The 22,049-nt window shown below is 33.2% G+C and overlaps 1 protein-coding gene across 1 annotated transcript in view; it reads right to left on the bottom strand.

Annotated features, from left to right (window-relative positions):
- LOC111050946 overlaps window positions 1–12,878 on the bottom strand; it is a 133,727-nt gene extending 120,849 nt beyond the window's left edge. Inside the window, exons 1-3 of the mRNA XM_039440781.1 lie at window positions 12,762–12,878; window positions 7,330–7,381; window positions 6,213–6,526 (exon numbers count right to left, since the gene is read on the bottom strand). Coding sequence (XP_039296715.1) covers window positions 6,213–6,526; window positions 7,330–7,361 — 346 coding nt within the window. The 5' untranslated portion in view covers window positions 7,362–7,381; window positions 12,762–12,878. The remainder of the gene's footprint in view (window positions 1–6,212; window positions 6,527–7,329; window positions 7,382–12,761) is intronic.
- Window positions 12,879–22,049: the final 9,171 nt, after the last annotated feature.

Raw genomic sequence — 22,049 nt, 5'->3', positions numbered from 1 at the left:
TTCAAAATTATCTTCTTTATCATCTTTAAAAAGTGCAGGCACACTTATGTAATCTTATTACATAATATGTAATCTATTTTTTTTCTGTTCTTATGTAAATTTGTCTTCTTTTGTAAAGGGTTGTGTGGCAGAGAGGACCAGGAGTCCTAATTCCGCCCTAATAAAGGCATATAATCAATCAATCAATCAATCAATCTCTCTCTATAGAGAGGTCAATGATCTAAGTTCTTAGACTCCTCCTCCCCTTCCCATATCTCACTATCTTCAGCTCTCTACAGGGAGGTCTACGTTCTTTTACATTTGTAATAGTGTGAATATTGAGTGGGTATTATTGTAGTTGTTTTTGTGTATCTTATATTATTTTCCAGGTTTTTGAACTGAAATGAACTTTGATTCCAACTGTATGTTGAACCCTGCATTTTCAGTGTGAAAATTGACTCTGTCTTGTTTGAATTTGCTAACTTGTTGCTTAGTTGTCGAAATTGAAGCAATTTTCGTGCATTTTTCAAATGCAGTTTCAATCTTATGTCGAAAAAGCCACTGTATTTGAAAGTTGTACGAGCATTGACCTTTCTGTAGCTTTGGGTTTTCCACTGGAAGTTATGCTCAATGTTCGAGGAGGGGGAATAATTTTCAGTGAAAGGGTCACAGTTCGAATCGAGACGTAACTGGGAAAACATGTAAAGGTGTGCGAGCCTCAGTCCCCTAAATGGGCCCATTTCCCATCCAGAGGGACAAATTGTTATGTTTTTAGTTATTAGTAATTTTTATCTAGTTGAATAGGAAACCAAATTCTGTAGAGTTAGTAGGAGTAGAATCAGGAAATTATTTGTGCATGTGAGTTCAAGTATAGTGAGTTTTATGGAAGTGCATGTGAGTGTTTCTGAGGAGTCCAATTTTATATATTGTTGAAATGGTGAGTGCCGAACTTTGGTTGTTTTTCTTATTGAGCTCAAAATTTAGTTTCATAGTATGACCGAGTCCCAAATTTAATTGAAGCAAGTTAGCAGGTTCCCAAAATGTGTAGATTGGAATTGAATATTATGACGATGTGCTTTGACAACATAAAATAATTTTGAAGAAACAATTAATATTTAACAGAATTGTGGAATTTAAAGAGCAGATAGCCTAGTCAAGGTATCACTCTAATAAAATCAAATCTTTTTTATGATAAGGAGTAGTCATATTATCTATAAAGCGATAAGAGAACCATGCAAACTTATAATTATGCAGTAATGAGAATTCTTTGACAGACATTTTTTTTTCTTATTTATTGTACAATACTAAAGCTATCTAGTCTGTAGACTTATAAGCTAATTTTTTCTACCCTAACATACTAGGTACTTGAAAATGTTAACAGCGAATATCTCATTAGATATTCTCACTGATATTGGTTGTTTAATTAATTTGATGGAGATTTTGGAAGAAGCATGCATTGATACTAGGGACATTCAGATAATCAAAAATTTATACTTCCATCAAACAGCAGAAGTTCGAGTCCAATCAAAAACTAGTCGAGAACTTGCAATAAAGCGTGGAGTCCGTCAAGGATGTGTACTCTCCCCACTCTTGTTCAATTTATACTCGGAAAATATCATAGCAAAAGCTCTTGAAGAAGAAGCAGCGGGCATTGTCATCAATGGTACCCATATCAACAACATCCGCTATGCAGATGACACTGTACTCCTGGCTGAAAGCATAGAAGACCTGCAAAGAATGCTAAGCAATTTGATAAGGACAAGTGAGGAATATGGGCTCACATTAAATGCCAAAAAAACAAAGTATATGGTCATTACAAAGCATGAAATTCAACAAGAGCACCTTTTTGCTGGACAGGATATGATAGAACGGGTAGAGGCATATAACTATCTGGGAACCCGCGTCAGCTGCAATGCAAGTCACATGCCAGAAATAAAAATGAGAATTGAAAAGGCCAGAGCTGCCTTTGTAAAAATGAGAACACTTCTGTCGGCTCGTGACTTGTCTATTGAGGTTAGGACCCGTCTCTTGAGGTGCTATGTGTTCCCTGTTCTCTTGTATGGGTTGGAAGCATGGACACTAAATAGGGAATGTGAGACCAGACTTCAAGCATTTGAAATGTGGAGCTACCGGTGGATACTCCATATATCGTGGACAGATAGAGTCACGAACGTAGAAGTTCTCAGAAGAATGGGTAAGCAACTAGATATTGTGCGTGACATTAAAATACGAAAGTTGACTTACCTTGGACACATTATGAGAGGACCCAAGTACATGATTCTGCACCTCATAATCCAAGGTAAAATAGTTGGTAAGCGCTCGGTGGGACGCAGGAGAATGTCTTGGTTGAGAAACCTGAGGGAAGCGTTTAATTGCACAACCAATGACCTATTTAGAGCGGCTGTGAACAAGGTAAAAATCGCCATGATGATTGCCAACCTCCGAAATGGAGACGGTACTTAGAGAAGAAGAAGAATTAATATGTACACTTATGGCTGTACTATAGAAGCTAGATTCACTCAATCACTGCTCTGCTTTTTCACTGGACACTAATTGAACAAGCACTACACTAGCTCATACGGTTTCCTCCTTTTGAGCCTCCGCACCAACCCTCCATTGTCTAGCAGCTGGATCGCCTCAACGTTGTCGTGTTGGTGCAGTCGCCCCTCGTGCCTCTCCGCATGCCTCTGGATCTCGGTGGACACCAGGTCGACGTGCAGGTCTCTATGAAGATCGCTGTTCCTGACATACCAAGGAGCATCCACAATGTTCCTCAGCACCTTGTTCTGGAACCATTGTATTACATTGATGTTGCTGTCTTTGGTACACCCCCAAAGTTGTATACCATATGTCCATACTGGCTTTAGTATCTGTTTGTACAAAAGTACTTTGTTTTGGATTTGTAAGTTGGAGTTTTTACCGATCAGCCAATACAGCTTCTTATATTTGATTCCAAGTTCCTCTCTCTTCTTCTTGACATGGGCCTTCCAGCAAAGCTTTGCGTCCAAGGTCATACCTAGATACTTGGCATCATTGGCATATGGTACAACTTGGTTGTTAATTGTTATTGGTATGGGCAGGTCCTTCTTATTGGTGAAGTTGATGTGAATCGACTTTGCTTCATTTAGTTTCATCCTCCACTTTCTAGTCCAATCTTGAGTTTTGTTGATGGATCTCTGTAGTTTTTCTGTTGCAATATGAATATTCCTGTCTACTGATAATATGGCTGTATTGTCTACAAATGTTGCTGTATTATTCTCATCAAGGCTGGGAATATCGCTGGTATAGAGTAGGTAGAGAAATGGTCCTAGAACACTTCCTTGAGGAACTCCTGCTTTTATTTCCTTCAAATCAGAATATGAATTTTCATGCCTGACTCTAAAGTATCTGTCAGTCAGATAGGATTTTAATATATCTGTAAATTGCTTTGGTAGCACTTTTTTCAGTTTGAAAAGAAGACCTTCATGCCACACTTTATCAAAAGCTTGCCCTATATCAAGGAAAGCTGCTGAACAAACTTTTTTCTCTTCAAGGCTCTTCTCTATTACATTCACAATCCTATGCACTTGGTCTATTGTTGAGTGTTTCACTCTGAAGCCAAATTGGTGATTTGGAATTATGTGCTGTCTCTCAATTATTGGGGTTAGCCTACTCAGTAAAATCCTTTCAAACAACTTGGCAAGCACAGGTAGCAATGATATTGGACTATATGATGATACTTCATGTGGCTCTTTACCTGGCTTGAGTAGCATTATAACTTCTGCTACTTTCCATATTCCTGGTACAAATTTGAGTCTGAAAGAGGCATTCAAAATGTGTGTTAATTTTACTATTGCCTTTCTTGGTAGGTGCTTGGGGACTAAGCCAGTTATCATTTCGAATCCAGGGGTCTTTTTGTTATTCAGATTTCTTATTTCTCTTTTCACCTCTTCTACTGTGACACACATTATTTCTTGATTTGGCTGTAAGATGTTCTCCTCTGCTTCTAAAGTGTCTCCTTCAATTGTGTTGTTTGGTTTAAAAACGTTCACAAGATGATCTGCAAAGGTCTGTGCCTTTTCATCACTACTCCTTGCCCATTGTCTGTTCTGCTTCCTGAGAGGAGGAGATTGATGAATGGGTTCTTTTATTTTTTAGCTGCTTTGGCAGAAATAAAATTATAAATCGGCTTAGTTTATTTTTGGCAGATTATAGAAAAAAGATTGCTTGTACAATTGAGGTTAGAATCTTTTGTTTTGATTTAATAATCACTCGATCTCAGATCAGTCGACAATTTATTGAGTTATTATCGAACAAATCAGCTGATTGCTCACTCGACTATTATGAATTGAATTATATTTTACTCAGATAATTGTAAATATTATATGTTAAAGAAGGTTTATGTAATGAAAAAACAATGGTTATTATGTTATTCGAAAATTTATTGAAATCTAAAAAAGTATGAAAAATCAAGAGTATACAAAGCTCATGTAAAAAATTAAATGTATGTAATGCTACAGTATCATATGTTAAGATTTATTTATTGGAATGCTCACAGGCTATTATATAAGTTATTTATGTATAATTTTTATTATGTCCACGTTAATCAAACTAGGAATTTTTACCAAATATTCCATTTTTCTCTTCAATAATCCATCAATTCTAGTCAAAGCTTGCTTACAATTTTCTTCAGTATAATTGATCCTCGATATTTTAGGGTCTGGATTACTTATCACCAGTCTATACTTCCCCCGTAAGGTATCTAAGTCACATTCAGAAATAGTATTTGGTGGAATAACTAAGGTCTCAAGTTCAAATATCAAGTTGTCCTTACTTAAATAATTAGGATTAAAGTTGACATTAGGGGCTAAATTAGAATTGAATCTCCCATCTACCTTTTGTTTGACATCCCAGTAATTCACCATCTTCGACTCATTTGTCTCTTTGGCGATCCCATCATCATGTGTGACATTTATATGATTAACTGTTTGAAACATATATACTAATATAACTATAGATGATTCAACTCGTAGTAATAGTACCATTAACGCTAATGTTATTTCCTATACATGCATGACATCAATTTTCCTAATTCCATTCCAAGTTGGATGAAGATAAAAAATAATTTAGAAGTAAACCAGAAAGGGTTTACCAGCAGCAGTGGCACTGTGAAATCATTGTCGTTTTTTTTTGAAAAGAGATTTTGAAATTAAAAAAAATTGGTTAAGACAACAATTAAAAAAAAAAATATATATATAAATAATTTACAAAATGTTGGAATGAAACCAGGAAAAATTCAAACAAATACAATGGATGTTCTGAAATAGTTCATTATTCAAGAAAAATTACCGTTTCACAAAATATTATATACATGAACATGAAATTATTCTAAATTGACGATGGGCCCATAATCATTTAATAAAGTCTTTCATGATTTTCAATGACAGGAAAATATTAATTGATCGATCACATTACCTCGGTACCGAGTTATGTTGTGAAGATTAGCAATGATGATTAGTGGAGATTATTTAGTGATGATGTTTGACAATTTAAGAAAAAAACACAGCTTGGCGATTGTCTCCTATCCTCCATATTCACTTAATTAATCTGTTCCCCATATGATGCACCTTGTGACCTTTGTCTTCAAATAATGATTATGTGTATTGAGTAGCCTTAAACATGGACCGCTTCAATAGCGGGTTTGACAAAGTTACGTAACATATTCACAATTAGACAAATTCACAGTTTCACACAAAAATAAACTGACAAATGAAAAATAAGTAGGGCAGAATTTACATATCGGTCAGTTGATGCTAGCCCCAGGGCGGTTTCACTGCAACTGAAACAATGAGAGAATAATTTCTCCCCTCCACCAATACAAGCACTGTCACCCAGACTTAGCTGAGTCATATATCAGCACATGAATAAGCAAAAATGAATAAATGCTCTCTCTGTTGTTGTTGTTCTTCTTTCTTTCTAAACGTCAAAACTTATTTGTCAAGTTAAAGAAAAGGGAAATGAATTTTGATTGATTATCGAAATTCGTTTCACTCTGTGCCAGTTAGCATTGCTTGTATGTATGGAGTTCCACATCCAGAATTTCATATTACTCTGTACATATCAACGACCACACCTTGCTAGGAGAGGATATTTCCCACATCCATACCAGTCAGTTCAGGCTATAAGAAGATGATAACCATAAGCTATATTCCCTAATTTGTATGACAACATGAATTCAATTCGATTTTACTCACCAATTTTTGAGGTTGGAGCCATTGTAACACCCCCTTTGCCTCTTTGGACGTCGTGAGGTTGAAGCTTCCTCTGGTGCTTGCCTCTTTTGTCCTTGTGTTTGTTGTTGTGGTATTGATGGTGTACGTTGTGGTGGTGATGGTGTATGTTGTGGTGGTGATGGTGTACGTTGTGGTGGAGGCGATGGCTGTCCATCATCCAAAAACCTGTGAAACTTTGAAGGATTGGGTGATTGTGATGATGCTGAAGGTTGTCCAGTGGTAGATTGGTGTCCATCATCAATAAAATTGTAGTAAGGACGGTATCCTTCAATAACCTGAAACAAATAGAATCAGGTTTATAATACCAGACCGACCTGCGCCTACAAAAAACATGACCGTTGCAGTTAGCATCAATATTTTAAACTGTGACCCTCCAAAACAGCTGGTCAGTGATTCTTTCTTCGTGGGAATTCCTATAAGTCCATCAAGGGGCGGTTTCCAAAATCGGGATTCAGCTAAGTCCTAGACTTTGAACAACTGGAGTCAGAAAATTGACTTTCCAAAATGTAGTCGCAGTTTATGATAATAATCTTCATTTTCTCATTTCTATAATTGGAAACGTTTTACCTTGACGAAATGGAACATTCCTAGATAATTCAAAATAGCTTCACGCTATTCCCTCTTTATTTCATTTTGTGTTCAGTTTTCTAGTTTTTTGGAATACAATATTTAAAAATTGTTAGTCATTTTACTACAATTTAATCCCGAGCTCAGAAACCAGCCCAAAGTATGGTGTCCTTCTTTTCTAGGCTCAGGTTTGGTAGTATAAAGGAAGTCCTGACAAAATAGTATACAATTTAGGGGTGGTGTCCAGATAACACACAGACCAATTATCACCTCTCATAGCACTATAATAGCAGTAGAGAAAGATAGGAGAACAGTGTTGCCAATTCTGTGCCTTGTCACTGCTTCCTTTGGAAGATAGCTGATACAGTTATATTCCATGGAATATTAACTGTTCATTTTTGAAAAAAATGATCAATTATATATTATTCATCAAGAGAATATATTCTCCAATTAGGATTTATTATGGAAGGACTGAGAAGCTCTTATTCAATATAACAAATTTTGTACTTACAATGAAGAGAAAGTTGAGAATTGCCAGGACATGCATCGTCATCATGCTGCCACTGTAAAATGAATTGATCATCTCAATGACATCTCTAATAATACAATAGCACAGAAAACATCTATCAACATTGTAAAGGTGTATTTTGTGCCCAGCTAGCTGAAGTCAGATTGTATAACGTGATATTCTAGTGATTGAAATATTTGACCCTTGTTATATAATACTTAGGTATCCTTACCAGCTCAATATGGAGCTCAAACCAGTATCTGCTCCAAGATATTATTATGAGGCCAATGCAGCATATAGATCTGCAATCCTTACCGTAACTCATGCTGCTCCAATCTCGTGAGATGTTGTTGAGATAGAGATGTACAAGGGATTCCAGTACTGTATAAAACAATTTAGCACCACTTCTAAACCTATCAACGAGTTGGTCAGGAATGCTGAATCATATCAGATGGGGTTAAAGATGGGACGGATAGAAATACCTTATAATTTCTACAATCATTTATGCTGCACCAGTATACATATACGACCCTACAATAATTAAAATGACTGCAGTAAGATAGATACCTTTAATAAATTTTAGAAACTAGTAGTTTTGTGAACAGTAGACCTTACGCAGTTTTCTCATCCACAAGCACCTGATTGAAACTATAGACCTTATGGAAATACAGCAATAGACTGGATTTTCCACACATCTGTGTAATCACTTGTCAGCTGATTTATGATGAATAATTGTATAGTCTGATTTTTACTCTAATATTGGCGTATGAAGGAGACTCCTTTTTCCTTTTATATTATCCTTGAAATGCAAAATTTCCAAAAACCTTTCTGCTTGTATATACAAGCTTGTATATACAAGCTTGTATATACATCGACGCACAATTAAAAAAGGAACATACCTGTCAAATTTCATGAAAACCCACTGCTCTTGGACAATTTATATAAATCTCTGGAACGTATTATTTCCAAAGATTTGACTATCAATGCTATATATCACTGTCTAAACCAACTTATTAGGTGAAGAATATAGTCAGATGGTAATCTTCTTAATACTTCAATACTGATAACTCGATAAATAAAAATGAGATTGATCATGCATGGAAGTAGGGGAACAAATAAAGGATACACCATAAAAAATTTGATACACATATTACACAGAAAAATATGAATGAATAAATAAATATAGAAATATATAGAGCAACAAGCAAAAAATAGTAAAAATAAGAACAAATATATCAAAAAAGAAAATATCACAGATTAGCTCACTAGTTTTTTAGCACGAAACGTTACCATGTGCTTTTAAATCATTAAACGTATGCATCCATTCTACGCAGCTCAGATATCAACTTGCTGCTGCTTGTTGATTTAAAAATCTCACTATATATCTTCTTTCCAAAATAATGAAAATAATCAATTGATAAATTATAAATCTCAAAATATATTAATATGTATAGATCTCAGTATATATATCTCAGGGCTTAAGGTTCGGCCTCTGGTGGACTCAGATAAATCAATTTATCCATGAACATGAGCTACATTTATATCTTTATAATTTGCTAATAAAATTAATGATTGAGTGAGCATATATACATTATAATATTAAATTTAAATACTCCTTTCATCTGTGCATCAGGCATATAAATATGATACAATTCTTATTCAATAAAATGTGCTTCTTTGTACCTCTCTAAGACTTGCGCAAGTTTTATATTAATTTGATATTTCTAACCTTCCGACGAGCTAGCTTTTTATATGTTTCATTTCACTCGAAGCACTGAGGGCGCCCTAAATTCATATATTTTGACAATTATCACTCATGTGCTGAATTTCACAAGACGATGGTGGCAATCCGAATTTCCAGTCGTCCTGGATTTCTGGTGGCCGAAGTCGTCTTCTCCAAGGGAATAAATAAATATTTAAATGACTTACGCTCTAATATAGCATCACTAAGTCTTATAAAAATTAATTTACGAATTTAACTATACGAATTACGAATTCAAACAAACAATTCAACAAAAGGGACTTGTGCTCTATGAAATTTACTGGTGTTCCATGGCAGCGTCTGGCAGGCAAGTGGGCTCTGTTCTACCCCTATTTTCTACAATCATACTTCCAACTTACAAATTTGCATATATTTAAATATTCAGTTATCGCCATGAAAAAGATCAAATAGTCCATGCCAATCTGCCAAGCTATTACCTATATCTTAGGTATTACATTTTATAATTACTTGGACCACATCCGATACATAAACTGAGTAGTGATAACTTATAAATTCTTATCATTTATATAAATATCTATAGATAAATTTGAATCGGCTCGCCATTGCCGCCCATTAACTACTGCAATTTGATTGGTTCATACAAAATTCAAAAATGTATCCATGCGCCTATTGAATATCCTACTTCCTTAATATTTTTATTTACTAGTTGCCATGTGCTTACCAAATCCTCTAGTTGAATACTATTTGTTTACAACAAAATTTGCCAAGGTGTCTGGCTAGATTTCAAATTACACGGCTTGATCGATTATTAGGTTGCCGACCAGTAGGTATTATAGCCTAACCTCAAAATTCCAATACTTTATATAATATAATAAATAGCAAAATAAAAATTCTTTTCTATTTGGCTGTTCTAATTTCAGCCATGATACCCGTTATTATCTGATCTTTCATTTGTTGCTATCACACTTGGCGATAATGGAGCAGCTATTTGCTCAAGACCTATAAAATTCTTTTCAATTAGCGATTTTGCTTGCTTATCAAAATTTTATTCGTTACAAGCTGAAAACAGCAATCCTTCAAAATCAATTTTGCACAAGTGGCCATGGCCAAAAGCCCCATCATGCAAAACATTACTTCTCAGAGTACAATTAAAGTTTCAAGAGAATATTTTTCATACTGGGGTGTTCCTCTAACAATTGTAAGTGACAATGGTACTTCTCTAGTTTCTGATGTAATGAAAGAGTTTCTAAGAAATAATGGAGTAAAACATATAACTATTGCTCCCTATCATCCTGAATCAAATGGGGCAGCTGAAAATGCTGTCAAGACTTTTGAATTGTTTTTAAAAAAACTCTTCAATGTAAGGATAAGTCAAAGGTAAATTGATAGTCAAAGGTGTGATGAAATTGATAGGGAAAGGGAAGGTGAGGAGATGGAAAATATTTGTAGAGAAATGGAACAGAGAGAGTTTGTGGAAAAAAGGATTGATTCAAAAAAATATAACTTGAGAAATAGGAATGTTCTTAAAGCTCCTAAAAAACTTAATCTATAAGGATTTTTAAGCATTACAATTGGATTTGTATTAAGGTTCGAATTATGTATTATTGATTATTGATGTACAAGTATTGATTATGTATTATTATGATTGTATTATTGTATTATGTTCTGTCTATTATAAGGAGAAGAGAATGTAATGTTTGTGGTGGCCACACTGTAGAGAATGCTTTTGTGCGGGTTGATGTGTGAGGCAACAGGCAAGATGTAGGCTAACGAAGTGAAGTATGATGAATCTAATGTGGTTGAAAATAATTCTAAGTTTGAGAAGTAGAGAAAAGTTTTGTTATTTATATGAAAGTGGTGATTTATTTATTACAGATAGTAATCAAAACCTAACAGGCTGGCTACAGTGTAGCTGCTGTTACCCCTATATATATGTCTGACATCATCAGCATATCTAACTTATTGTAAATGTAGCTTATGTTACTTTGATAGTAATCATAATCTAACAGGCTGGCTACAGTGTAGCTACTGTTACCCCTATATATATGTCTGACATCATCAGCATATCTAACTTATTGTAAATGTAGCTTATGTTACTTTGATAGTAATCATAATCTAACAGGCTGGCTCCAGTAGTGGCTGTTACCCCTATATGTCTGACATCATCAGCATATCTATTAAATTCTATTGTAAATGAAGCTTATGTTACTTTGAGAGTAATCATAACAATACAGGCCTGGTTCATTCAATTGGCAGCTGTTTCCCATATGTTTGAAATCATCAGCATACCATATCTATTCAATTTTTATCATAAATCCAGGTATTTTACTTATAACCTAAGTATATAATTTATATGATTTTCACTCTTAATTATTATTGTAAGCACCAATTTTACTAAGCATAATTACATATCTTAGAATGAATATTTGTATAAATTTATTACATGTTATCAATATTTTCAGTAATTTCAGATATTTGACAATTTCTCAGCATATTTGGATTAATTCATAAAATTTGTCTGTTTAAAACTGAATTTTCATGCATTATACTCATCTGATTATCTATAAAGTGTTTTTCTATTTCATCCAATTGTCATCATTGGGTCAAAATAGGTGGATTCAACAGACTTGATTGAGTTCATCAATTCTTCATTTTCACTTAGCTTTGTTACATCTAGGTTTAATCCTGACCACATATCCAATAGATCTTGCATTCCTTTAAATGCGAGTGGTCCTAATAGTGTTTATTTTAGCTATCAAAGGAAAAGTTATGTTGAGATCTCACAATGTTTTTACCAGTCCATTAGCAATATTTCTACCTGAGATCCTTCAGACTTATTGTATTATTTCATTTTTATTTCATATTCATTTATGTGGTTTGTGTTATACACTATTTTTTTTTAAATTGAAATTTATTTGCCAAAAAATCCATACATTACAAAAATTTGAAATAGACAAGTCTAACAAAAACACAATATCTTAAACTAAGAAATAACATAGAATAGAACTTGACTAATCATGAAAACCTAAGATATGAGTAGAATTTATTAGGCGCCACCAGCAAAAGAAAAAACATCTTGCCCGCTGATGGAAGTATTTATATAAATAAATAAAAAACAGAAACTTGAAAAAAGTAGATCAACTAGAAAAATAAACGAGTATATACATAGATAGCTTAAAAATGAATGAAAAACAAAATTAAATGAGAAAAAAAGACAAATCAACGTGACACTACCACCATTCCTCTCCCAGTGAAAAAAAACCTCTCCTCAATCCAAGTATCAATAATTCCATCTCGGACTTTTAATTCAGAATCAAATGGTAAAATATTTATAAATCTAGTGCTCATATACATGATTTGTCTTCTTAGAAAGCTCAACTTTGAATTTATATTATAAATATTTTAAAGATGTGTCAGGTCTTAAGTTATAAAACAGTTTATCAGTTCTGATGAATGCATCTTTGTTTTTAACAATATTTACAATGATTTACAATCATTTATTACTTTTCTATTAGATATACTCGAGTGTCCATACACGGGGTAGCCTATAGGGAACACAATTTAGAAATTAGAAAACAATATTGTATTTGCTTCTTGGAATTTGTTTGTTCATTTATTTAATATAGAGATTAAAGTTATCGGGATGAATAAAAAAAAATGGAATATGAAAAAATAACATTTTCAGGTTGAAAGAAGAGAGATGTGGACTTACCCTTATTCTGCAGCTTCACCGTAGACAACTAAAAACTCACTGAAGATATTCAATACCAAACACTCTTGAAACATTAATATAATAAACGCCAATTAAAATGGCCAATAAATGTCAAAGTAGGTCGATTACAAATTAATATTCACACACATGAATTCGATAACTTCAAGTAATCTTCTTCTTCCTCCTCCTTTTCCTCCTTTCCCTCCCTTCCTCCTCCTTTTCCTCCTTTCCCTCCCTTCCTACTCCTCCTCCTCCTCCTATCCCACCCTTCCTCCTCCTCCTCCTCCCACTCCACAACCTCCTCCTTTATTCTCCTTCTCCTCCTCTCTATGACCTTTATTTTGTTATTCCCACTCTTTATTCTTACGGTTTTTTCTTCTCATTCTTACCATATCTTCTCTTCTTCCATCTTCTTCTCTTCTTTATCCTGTCTTTTTCTGCTCTTCACTCCACTGCCTTTTCCTATTCTTCTTCTCTTACACTTTTCCCCTCCCCTCTTCTTAATTATTTTTCTTATTCTTCCTATCCACATGCTGTCGTCTTCTTCTTTCACTTTTCCTTACCTATTTCTCCTTACCTATGTATTTTTCCTCTTCATCTCTTCTGGCTTCATTTTCTTCTTCTTACTGTTTTCCTCTTCTCCTCCTGCATCTCACTCTCAGATGTTACTTATTCCTTCTTCGTCTCCTTTTGCCATCTCTTTCTCTCCCTCTTCTTCTTCTTCTTCTCCATCTTCAATTACGTCAAAGACAAATTAATATTCAAACACCTGCACTCGACTTACAAGTAGACAGCAGCTAGATCCGGTTACTCTCCAATGCATGAAACTTCTTTCATAAACGGAATTTTATCCGAAGTCATATTGAGATGAAATTCAATTCTTTATTCATTTTATACTCATTTATTTAAAACACTCATTTGTAGGAACACTGATTGTATTTAAACATATATTTCAACATAAAACCTCACATAAAGTTTATTATTGATGAAGATTAGAAAAAAAATGTGTAATTGACAGAGGGAAGTGAGGTCTAAGATCCAAGTTGACGTTCTTGTATATCTCTTTATGTGTTATGTTCATATGTTAATAGGTATTTATGTTTATATGTTCCGCATTTACAGCAAAACAGCAATATATTTTCATGAAATTTGACAGTTAGCTATTATCCTTCTCAAATTTGTCGTCGACGTATATATAGCCCAAGGATTTAAAAAATTTTGCATTTTTAAGATAATACAAAAGGAAAAGGGGGCTCCTCCGAACGTCAATATTACCTTAAAATCAGTCTATAGGAATTATTCATCATAAATTAGCTGCAATGACGCTTGCAATTAGAATCTCATTGTAACTTGATAATAAATCAGCTGTCATGTGGACTTTCAATTTCATGCGTCATTGCATGCAATTCTTATGCACTATCAATTCCAAGCAATGATGCATGCAATATAACTAGAATAACATAGTATCACGACCTTTCTCTACTTTCAACTCGGGCTGACCTGTTGCCAGAATGTCTTGAAGGAGATCTTGATGTTAGCATTTTTGATACACCAACCCCAACAGCCATTAGCCCGTTTTCACACCGATATCTCGCCGACACGACAGGACCAGCGACTTTATTATATCAACTAGACTGCTTACAGTATACGAGAATGCTAGCCTTGGCTGGTCAGGTTTTCTCTTCACCACTACTGGGTCAACCGCGCCACTACTACAATAGGTACAAATCATAATATGATTCATATTATGAAGCTACCGTGTTTACATGAACAAAAACTGGCATAACTTTTTTGTTACTAAATTGAATTTGATACGGTTTCCACTATTGTATTCCCCATAATATTTCGAAGGCATATGTCAAGTTTTACCTAGTTTTGAGCATTATTCAATAAATAATATAGGATAGGAAAGTCATGTATGTATGTTTCAACCAAAGATTCAAGCAATTTAGAGTTCAATGTATGTTATATTTTCTATTAAGCTTTATTGATAAAAGTAAATTTGTATGACTTTTAGTGGTAGGGAGATCCTTACGGGTAGTTCCACCTCTACAGTTTTTCAATGACTGCTTTTTTATAAGCAACCGGGACCAATTAATGAAAGATAACGAGTTTTGTTTCAGTAATTCTAAAATTAGGAAAACCATATTATTTCACTATGAATTTAACTGAATATGCCAATTTTATATTTTGTTAGAACCTTTTCATTGTTTTGGATGATAAAAACGCACATTCAGCAATAAAAAAGAAGTTTATTACAGAAACAAAAAAAAAATAACCAAACACATAATGTCATAGCCAAAATGTTGCATCATAAAAATTGAACAAACCAATAAAATGAATAAAATTATTAAAATAGGTATGTATCACTGTGAGAACTTAAAATCTCCAAGTGTACAAATTCAATAGTGATCGAATTATAATAGAAAGTATACAAACTATGCATTTGTATTAGACGATTATTACAACTGAATCTATTAAAAAACAACGTGGTTTGCAGCTGTAATGAATTCAACATATTCTACTCCATAGGGATATAACGAGTTCTGTTGCAGTATTCGTTTGGTGAATATAACAACTTTTGCAGCAGTATGTGGGGTACACATGACGAGTTTTGCAGCAGTATGTGGGGTACAAATGACGAGTTTTGCACCAGTTTTCAAACTTTGAAGGCCATTTTCATACGTCTTTAACGTGTTCTGCAGAGTTTAACAAGTGGGAATAGTTGTATATGAACCCACAGAACAGAATGGCGGTCTGAACTCGAAATTGAAAAAAATGGAGATAACGAGTTTTGCAACTGGGCTACTCAATTATAGGATCAATTGAGACTTGATCTATCAAGACTAATTTTGTTTGTATAACCGACAGATCGCGAAAACTGCTTAAAAAATTTGAATGAAATTTTAATAATTCAATATGATATATAGAGGGTATTCTTAAAACTCCAGAAGTGTCCGTTGTGGGATATGTTTGCAGAGAATGAGGAAATTTGGCCAAAATTCAACAACTTGGACGAAAGAAAGGAATGCATTTGGGGATGCATTTGATTGTTTAATTATTTTTTGAATAAAGAATTTGAATTTGAATTTGAAGAAAGGGGTTATTTATTAAAGCGGCCAAATAGCTGTTTTTGCTTTTCCTAATGTAAAAATATACTCCATAGAAGTAAGGAGCTTTCCCCATGAATCAATAATTATTCCCAAATATTGATTGTTTCACCAAAGAAAATAGAAGGAAGCTTTCGATAAAACTATTAGAGAATGCATAAAAGTTTGTTGATATTCACTTGAAACTGCAGTGATTCCTCATTGATAGTATCAATGATCCCATTCAAACAATGCTGACACATTGATGTGAATCTTACTATAATTTGGCTGCTTTGGATCAGATGAAGATAGCAACCTAATGTTGATGATCGCTACTGTTTCAATTTCATGATTGATTTTTATGCCAGCTGTTATCCTATACTATTGAACGAGCAATTTCTGTTTACATGTTTAGATGTTTATATATCTGTATGTGACCAGATCTCGAAAACGGCTCTAACGATTCTCACGAAATTTGGAACAAAGTAGGTTTATGATATGGGAATTCGATTGCACTAGGTCTCAACCCTGGGATAACTCGCTGAAGGACATTAAACGGATAAATACGTCCTTGGGAAAACAGCTGGGAATTTTGTCATCTGTAGATACCGTAATGGAAGTGGGTGAGCGAGTACATGTGTGGGTTATTCCTCAGCTGATCTCATGAGAAAAATAATCCAGCAAGAGAAACTTTTTTTGTTCATTTCTCTTTTTTTTAGGAAACATGTTTACTTCAGAAAGTCCAAAATAGTAAATAGATGCTGTTAGTGTAGAATAGAACATAGTATATTAACAAAAATATTGTAGCAAACATAGTAATCATTTCAGATCGAATTCATATTATATCTATTTGTAATTGATGATGTGTTTGTTTTTTGAAGTGTCAATAAATTGTTATTTTGATGAGTGATAGTAGCTTAACCTAGATTTTGATTTGGACTGTAGTATAAATTTGAAAAGGGACAGTTTTGGGCATAAGCCTATTGTGCCTCCTCATATAACTGTAAAAATAGTTTGTACGACTGAAAAAATGAATTAATGTGCCTCCTCATATAACTGTAAAAATAGTTTGTACGACTGAAAAAATGAATTCAATTTTTTGTTAGAAATTTTATATGCATTTACACTCCAGAGCAAAGCTTGGTCCCACGATATTTACTAATTGATACTAATAGATGCTCATGGATATCAAAAGAAGTAAATACAAACAAATACCTAGACAGCACGGTAAATACAGTCAATGGACGTCTATTGCTATCACTGTAGGTTTAGTGATATCAATAGGTGTTCATGGATATCAATAGAAATAATGGTAAATACAGTCAATGGGAATCTATTGGTATAACTGAACGTTTAGTGATATCAATAAATTTATATGGATATCAATAGAAAGTAAATACAAACAAATAGACATCATGGTAAATACAGTCAATGAGCATCTATATTAAATCTTCATTGATATCAATAAGGACCGGTTTCTGAGCTCTGAGTATGATATTACCCATGTCAACACACAATGTGAAAATCACGTTTTCTTCACGTGAATAAAAAGTGAAAATCAAAATTTTTTTCAAATCTCAATTAGGTCTTTCTGACCAACAGTTTGGATGTAAAATCAAATTTCAACCCCTTCCTATCTCATGCAAAAATCATCTACAACACACTGTTATTGAGATAAAAAATGTCTCACGCCAATAAATTTGATGGACATTTTTTTTAGTTTTCAGAAAAGTCTCACTCTAGGCTTTCTGTCAATTAATTCAGGTGCAGAATTGGATCACAAACAATTTTTGTCTCTGGCGAGAGTCGTCTACAACATTGTGTTGACAATAACTGTAATTTCAAATGCAGTTGAAAACTGAATAATTTTGGCAGATTTTCAATTTTCTCTAAACAATGTGTTTTTGATGACTGATTCGGGTGTACAAGTGAATTCCCAGCACATTATACTGATGTTTGGAATTGAAAAAAAAGTATTTAATAATAAAAAATTCTGAAAAAAATCATGAACATTCCTGTTTACATTATCAACCTTGCCCTAGAATTTCAAATGATTCTATCCAAAATTGAAAAAGTTATATCACTTTTTTAAATTAGATCACAGTTGATGAGGAAAATCATGCAGTATCCGAATTATACTCACAGAGTTTTTCAAATGATTTTTGTTTTCAACCGTAATTTTAAATGCAGTTAAAAACTGAATAATTTTGGCAGATTTTCAATTTTCTTGAAACAATGTGTTTTTGATGACTGATTCGGGTGTAGAAGTGAATTTCCAGCACATTATACTGACATTTAGAATTGAAAAAAAAGTATTTAATGATAAAAAATTCTGAAAAAAATCATGAACATCCCTGTTTATATTATCAACCTGCCCTAGAATTTCAAATGATTCTATTCAAAATTGAAAAAGTTATATCACTTTTTTAAACTAGATCACAGTTGATAAGGAAAATCATGCAGTATCCGAATTATACTCACAGAGATTCTCAAATGATTTTTGTTTTCAACTGTAATTTTAAATGCAGTTTTCAAACTGAATAATTTTGGCAGATTTTCAATTTTCTCGAAACAATTTGTTTTTGATGACTGATTCGGGTGTAGAAGTGAATTTCCAGCACATTATACTGACGTTTAGAATTGGAAAAAAGTATTTAATAATAAAAAATTCTGAAAAAAATCATGAACATTCCTGTTTATATCATCAACCTTGCCCTAGAATTTCAAATGATTCTATCCAAAATTGAAAAAGTTATATCACTTTTTTAAATTAGATCACAGTTGATGAGGAAAATCATGCAGTATCTGAATTATACTCACAGAGATTTTCAAATGATTTTTGTTTTCAAATTCAAATAATAACAACAACCTACTATTCTATTGATTCCAGCACTATTCCAGTCTCAAGCATAAATGTCCCTCCATAAAAAATCATTAATCTCCACCTGAAATATCAAATGGTTCAATAACAATAACAATACTATATCAATAATTTTGAAATTGCCACCTTTACTATGGTATTGAAAGAAAATATTGATATATTATCAATATTGATACTATAAAATGGAAATATCAAAGTTTTAACAATTGATATATCAAACTAATTCTAACTTTTTTCTGGGGTGAGCTGATTTTATTGCATTAAAAAATGTAGAAATCAGGATTGTTTTCCACTTTTACTTATTCAAATTATGTAATTTGAATAACGCATTTCCAAACAAAGATGTTGTTTGAATATATATTATTAATTATGATTGATATATTATTAATCATCGATGCATTGATAATATTATATCCACATTTTGGGTTTATTGATAGTAGGATAGCGCCTTGGCATGCGGTGGCTGTTTGGTTTAACGGTTTTTGGAATGAGTTGGTTGTTTCTTGTTTGTGATTTGATTCAGTGATATAGGAAAGTGTGTCAAGTGATTTTGTCTCTATTGATGTACCATATAATGGGAGAATAAATTCACTATAGGTCTAAATACTTGACTATTGAATGATGATCTTTTCGAAATGCTATTGGCCCCTTATAATTGCCCAATGACAACACTCAATACCATTATTATCTACTTGATAGTAATGAAAGGAAAGCCTCCTTAATTCATTATTGCTGGAAATAATATGATTATTATTAATTCTAGGCAGACAAATTTCAGGCTTATGCTGTTACATATGAATCTTAATGTGTAACAAAACTTTTTATTTAGCCTAAGTTATTGAAGCTACCACAAACTAATCTACACTCATATTATTATTATTAATGACTAAAGGCTAGATGAATTCCAATGGAATAGTAAGCATTATTACAAGATATCTTTATTTCATATTCCACGAATAATTTTGAATAGTTTTGAATTGGAGTTGCCCAGTAGATATAATTTAATTGCTTTCAAATAGAATTTATTCAGTTGTTTGCTGGAGCGGCAGGCTTTATTTAGACTCTTCCATCAAGCAATTTATTCATTTATTCATATTAAAAGCTTTATATCTTATCACGATTTAGAAAAAAAACTATCGGTGTAGTCCTCTCATTTTAGCAATATATAATCATTTTATATAATAACAGAGAGTGAGACTGTGTGTTTGCAACATGTGTGTTTTTCAATTTTCCAGTCAAGAAATATTGTTTGGAATATGTTGAATACTGAGTAAACTTTTGTTCCATCTCTGATAGGAGCTGTGGTGATGAAATTTTCCAACACAAAAGAAAAAGACATGGAAGCAGTAATCAAAGACTGGCTGGAGTCTTCAAAAACTCGGTTTACCAGCAAAGAGAAATCTACCTAAGTCTCAATTTTTATTAATTTGAAACAGAATATGAAGTCAAATAATTTTTTTCCACGGGTGATGCCCACGTGAGCTGCAGGCTTGTGCTAAGCATTATTAGTAATTATACAGTTTGATTTATATGTATGGGAACCTTTCAATAAATTGGAGACCGTTGAAGATATAATACAGTAACTTTCAGGATAAATGGCGACTTTATCAATTATTTCTTTAAAAACTAAAACTTCAATCAGCCGCCATTTTGGATAGAAGTATCATAGAAGATTTTTATTGATGTCATCTTTCTCGTTTTGAGAAGGCTTTCAAACTTATGTATCACACAATGGGTATTTACATTCAAAATATTTGAGTTACAACCCCTCATTTCTTTAAAAACAAAAACTTCAATCGACCACCATTTCAAATAAAATTATCATAGAACATTTTTATTGATGTCATCTTCCTTGTTTTGAAAAGGCCTTTAGAATCATGGACCTCGCAATGAGTGTTTACATTCGAAATATTCGAGTTACAACCCCTGGGTGGAATTCAGTTGAGGGGTTGAAATTCAGTTGTATGTCAAAAGGTGGAGTATTCGACCAATAACTCAATCAATCAATGATTCATCTCTTTCCCAGAACATACATGAAAATGTACATGAAAAAGGCAAAAACTAAAAACTAACTTAAAGCTAAAGAGAAATAGTGACAGTTTAAAATCATTTTTTTACAGTAAACTCGTTTATACTGTTAGCATGCTAAATCGATCAAATGTGCTCTCAACAATTCCTTCAATTTTGATCTATCAGGTTCATGTCTTATGCAACCTGGGAGACAGCCAATAAATTTGATCCTATATACGTTGGACTTTGTTTATATTTTTCCTTATTGTTTATCTAATTGTATATAGTTTAATTCACCCTGAAAGTTACAGTATTATATCTACAACAGTCTCCAACTTATTAGAGGGATATACTGTGATGTTTTGAAATAAAATTCAATTTTAATATAAATTATTGTTGTTTCTTCATTTTATTGAAGCATAATCCCCCTATTGGCCATCCAGACATTTATGGTTTTTCCCCAATGGGTGATATGGAGCTGATACAAGCAAATGGCCGCTACACAGTCCAACAGCTGATTTACAAAAATCTGGTGTGGTACACTTACACAACTTTCCTTGCTCAAATTTGAAACTACAATCAGACTTCTGTATATGTGTATATATAATTGTTTTTAGAGTACGGTACTTTTTCCTTTGTGTAAATTGTGAAATTCAATGCTTTTTCTTAGTCATCAAAACAGCTGTTCTACAGATGAAATATCTCGACTATGTGTTCTTTCTATGAACTGCTCTACCTACCTACCAGGAGAAGGATGTTACTAAGTCCATTTCTCAAAGATGGGGTGGACCCCCATCAGTTTCTTAGAAAGAAGACTCATGCCAGTTGATAGAGCTGATAAATAACTACAGGGTATGTATTTGAAAGAAATCGGTCAAGTTATTTTTGAGAAAATCGTGGAAAACATGGTTTTTTAGTAATTATCCGCCATTTTTCTCAAGAATATTACGGAGCTCCTGCAATTTTCTCAGGAATGAGACTCATTTCAGTTGATAGGGCTTATAAATAGCTATCCATGGTACAAATTTGAAGGAAATCGTTAGAGCCGTTTTTGAGAAAACCATGGTTTTTTAGTAATAATTATCCACCATTCTTTCTGTCATTTTGAATTCAATTTCATTGAATTTCTTATTGTTGGATCCTCATGGTATAAGGACCTCCAGTTTGAAATTTGACCATATTTTTGTACTTTTCATACGACTAAGAAAAAATTTTGTACCCCTCCCCATTTTGAAAAAAATGCATTTGAAAAGTTGGGGTACAGGTTTATATGCCTATCCCCGACTTGCTCAGATTTGAACGAAAATC

This window comes from Nilaparvata lugens, chromosome 14 (assembly GCF_014356525.2).
Source record: "Nilaparvata lugens isolate BPH chromosome 14, ASM1435652v1, whole genome shotgun sequence".
Lineage (NCBI taxonomy): Eukaryota > Metazoa > Arthropoda > Insecta > Hemiptera > Delphacidae > Nilaparvata > Nilaparvata lugens.
Note: the sequence above shows the minus strand (reverse complement) of the source record. Positions and strands in the feature narration are given on the sequence as shown.